At 39.2% G+C, this 3,086-nt stretch overlaps 1 protein-coding gene across 1 annotated transcript; it reads right to left on the bottom strand.

The window, feature by feature from the left end:
• Window positions 1-234: 234 nt before the first annotated feature.
• On the bottom strand, window positions 235-2,467 carry LOC126714225 (probable polyamine oxidase 5). The gene has a single exon (XM_050414264.1). It carries the CDS (start codon window positions 2,138-2,140, stop codon window positions 449-451), a length of 1,692 nt encoding a protein of 563 aa, XP_050270221.1. The 5' UTR covers window positions 2,141-2,467; the 3' UTR covers window positions 235-448.
• Window positions 2,468-3,086: the final 619 nt, after the last annotated feature.

Raw genomic sequence — 3,086 nt, 5'->3', positions numbered from 1 at the left:
CAGTCCAAGCTGGAAAGAGCCGGGTTTATAGGATCCTGTCCACTGAACAAACCAAAACGAACACACACACATAAATACACACCACACACTTGGTGAGGAGAGAGAGACGGGCATCCAAAGCTTTTTTTGCTTCGTTACTTTTAAATATTCAATGTCAAACACAATCTCAGTTGGTTTGCTTTGAAGATAATGAGATCAAATGAAAAGCAAAACCACACTCCCAAACAAAGAGAAAGCAACAGAAAAATGAAAGAAAGTTCTTTAATTCTTGCAGTACATCTAAATATGTTCCCTCCTCTCTCCCTCTCTCTCTTTCACCCCTCATAATATCTTTTCCTTTCCTCCCACACTGACTCACTAAAGAAAGAGAAAGATGCTTTAGTTGAAAATGAGAATGATATCATAGAAACAAATGTTCATTAAAAATTAAAAAGTACTAATTAGTGTCTTAGACTCCAATACATTGATAATGTTGAAGAAGCCTAATGGCTTCCCTAAGACCACTAAAGTAAGCTCCATGAGTTGTAGAATAGTGGGTTCTGTGTGTTGCTTCCCCTGCAAACAGAATTTGAAGTGGAGGGGAACCGGCAGACTTACAAGTACTAAGTTTTGGCAATGGCTCAGCCATTTTATCCAAATCATCACCACTTGACCCAAACGCAACATAACTGTAAGACCCCAAAAATAAAGGATCAGTAGCCCATTTGCTCTTCAATATCTTTGTGACTTTCACTTCACTTCCATGAGAGTTCCCCACTTTATTGGCAGTCCCATTGCACAACTCATGGGAGTTAGAGTTCACTAGCTTGTGGGGTTGTGGTAGAAAGCTAGAGATTGTTGTTGAAACCCCATTAATTATCTCTTCATCTTGAAGTGATTCAAGCTCTAATGCTTCTTTCCCTGCAAACCAAGATAGCAGGACACTTGAATTGCTATAAATTGGACACAGAGAAGCTGTCCTCCTCATCCACCATGGTATTTTCTTATGCCTGAATTCTGAGTCTGGTCGATGGAAAACCATTTGGAGATATGGGAAGTTGTTGCAATCATTGCCTTCCACTTGCAGAAACAACTTATTGACAACACCATAACCAAGCCTTGAGATTGCCTCTGACTTAAATGAAGGCAGGGGAGGATTGAACATACCTGAATCTTCACGAATTCCAGCTTTAAGTACACCCAATGAAACCGTTACAATAACATGATCAGCCAACATATTTGACCCATCACAGAAATGTAGCTTCACAGGCCTAGTAGCAGTAGCACTTCCATTTTCCATGCCTGATACTTCATCACCTTCAGGCTGCCATTCAATTCTTGTGACCTTTCGGCCTAATTGGACTAAACCAGGTGGTAGAACAGAAGCTAGTGATTCAATTATGCTCAAGTAGCCTTTAGCAATGGTGATTTCGTCACCAGGAAACATACGGTACTCACTTTCTGCACTATAATCTAGAGTTAAAAGATCACCAGCTGAAGTATAAGTCCTCTGGGTATTCTCATGCATTGCAAAGATTCCATCTTGTAGCAACTTTCTGCTCCAGTTACCATACCCTTTGAGCTCTTCTTGGTCTTTCTTAGAAACCCAATAAGCATCAAGGCCTTGTCTTAGAAAAGAACCGACACTGAGCTTTTCTTGACCACCATTGCTTGTAGAAGAAACTTTTAAAGCCTTAGCTGTAAGCTTAGTATAGTAGTCAATTTCTTCACAGCCTGCAGCACTGTCTCCAACCAGCTTGCCTTGAGCATAAGCCATCAGCTTCTTGAAGAGGGTAGTCACAGGGTCGACTACAGATGGATTAAGCTGAAACCCTCCTTCAGCAATGGTGGTAGGCTGACTTGGCTCTTCAGAGACCCCATCCATGCACTCCCATGGCTGGTCAGACTCTAGTGCATGGATTTCTTGAGCAATTTTGTGAACTGGGCTGCCTCCAATGCCATGGATCCAAGTTGCACCCATCTCAATACGGTCACCACCAAACTCAGAAGTGTTAATTCTGCCACCAATTCTTGTCCCACCTTCCACAACACACAGCTCAAACGAGTCCTTAAAGCCAGTGGCAGTGTAGAGCTTGTTGGCAGCAGTAAGGCCAGCCATTCCTGCTCCAATTATCACAATGCTTGGTTTCTTGGTCACCATTGTTGCTCGCTTTGGTTGTTTTACTAGCACACACTAAAAACAAAGGAGATATATGACAACAACAAAAACAACAACAATAAAAAGAGAGAAAGAAATGAACTGTGAGGTGAGATTTGAGTTACTGATGAGAAATTTATAAGGGTTTTAGGCTATGTGGCTTATTATGGCTTCTTGGGACTCTTTTATTTTTAACATTTTTTAATTTGTCTAATAAAGACAGGGCTCCACTTTTTCTTGAGCTCTACCATTGATATAGGCTAATATTATACTACCCCAAAGACCATTCTCTCTTTAAATGCTTTCATAGTGATAGTCTCTCTCAACTCCATAGACCATAGCCATTTATATACACAAAATATCACAATTCACAAACTTATTTAGCCCTTCAATTATTAACTTCAATAAAGCCCCTTGTGAAAAAAAATCTCAAACTAAATAGTTACCCAAAGGCAAATAGTAGATATTGTGATGGCAAGAAGATTAAAAGGTTGATAGTGCCTTTCAACAACCTCGAATGTAAATTGGGTTAGGGACGGCCCACCAACTGAACAAGTCAATGGTCTTGATCAATAGATGGGCCGTCGTTGGGTGGGTCATAACGAGGTAGTAATACATAGCTTACAATCATAATATTTCTCCAAAATTTGAAAACAGATGGACTAGTCCTCAACCAAGAAAAAAAATAGTGGATGGACTTTGTAATTTGTATACTTTGATTTGTCATCATTGCTTAATGGGCCATGAACATTACTACTCCAAAAAGGTTAATATGTAGTTTTCTTTTTCTTTTTCAATTTTAATAATGTTAATGTCCGGTTCAATTTCAACAATGTGAGAATATTGTTTTCCGTTTAGCCACAACTTATTTCTGATAACTTATTTGTATAGTGCTTATTAAAAGATATAGCGTTAATAACTTTTATGTTAAATGTGACCAAAAGAAAAA

The sequence above is a fragment of the Quercus robur genome, chromosome 2 (assembly GCF_932294415.1).
Source record: "Quercus robur chromosome 2, dhQueRobu3.1, whole genome shotgun sequence".
NCBI classification, from domain to species: Eukaryota; Viridiplantae; Streptophyta; class Magnoliopsida; order Fagales; family Fagaceae; genus Quercus; species Quercus robur.
Note: the sequence above shows the minus strand (reverse complement) of the source record. Positions and strands in the feature narration are given on the sequence as shown.

Coding starts and splice junctions, on each gene's coding strand:
- LOC126714225 (XM_050414264.1), bottom strand. CDS start 2,140: ATGGTGACCAAGAAACCAAGCATTGTGATAATTGGAGCAGGAATGGCT.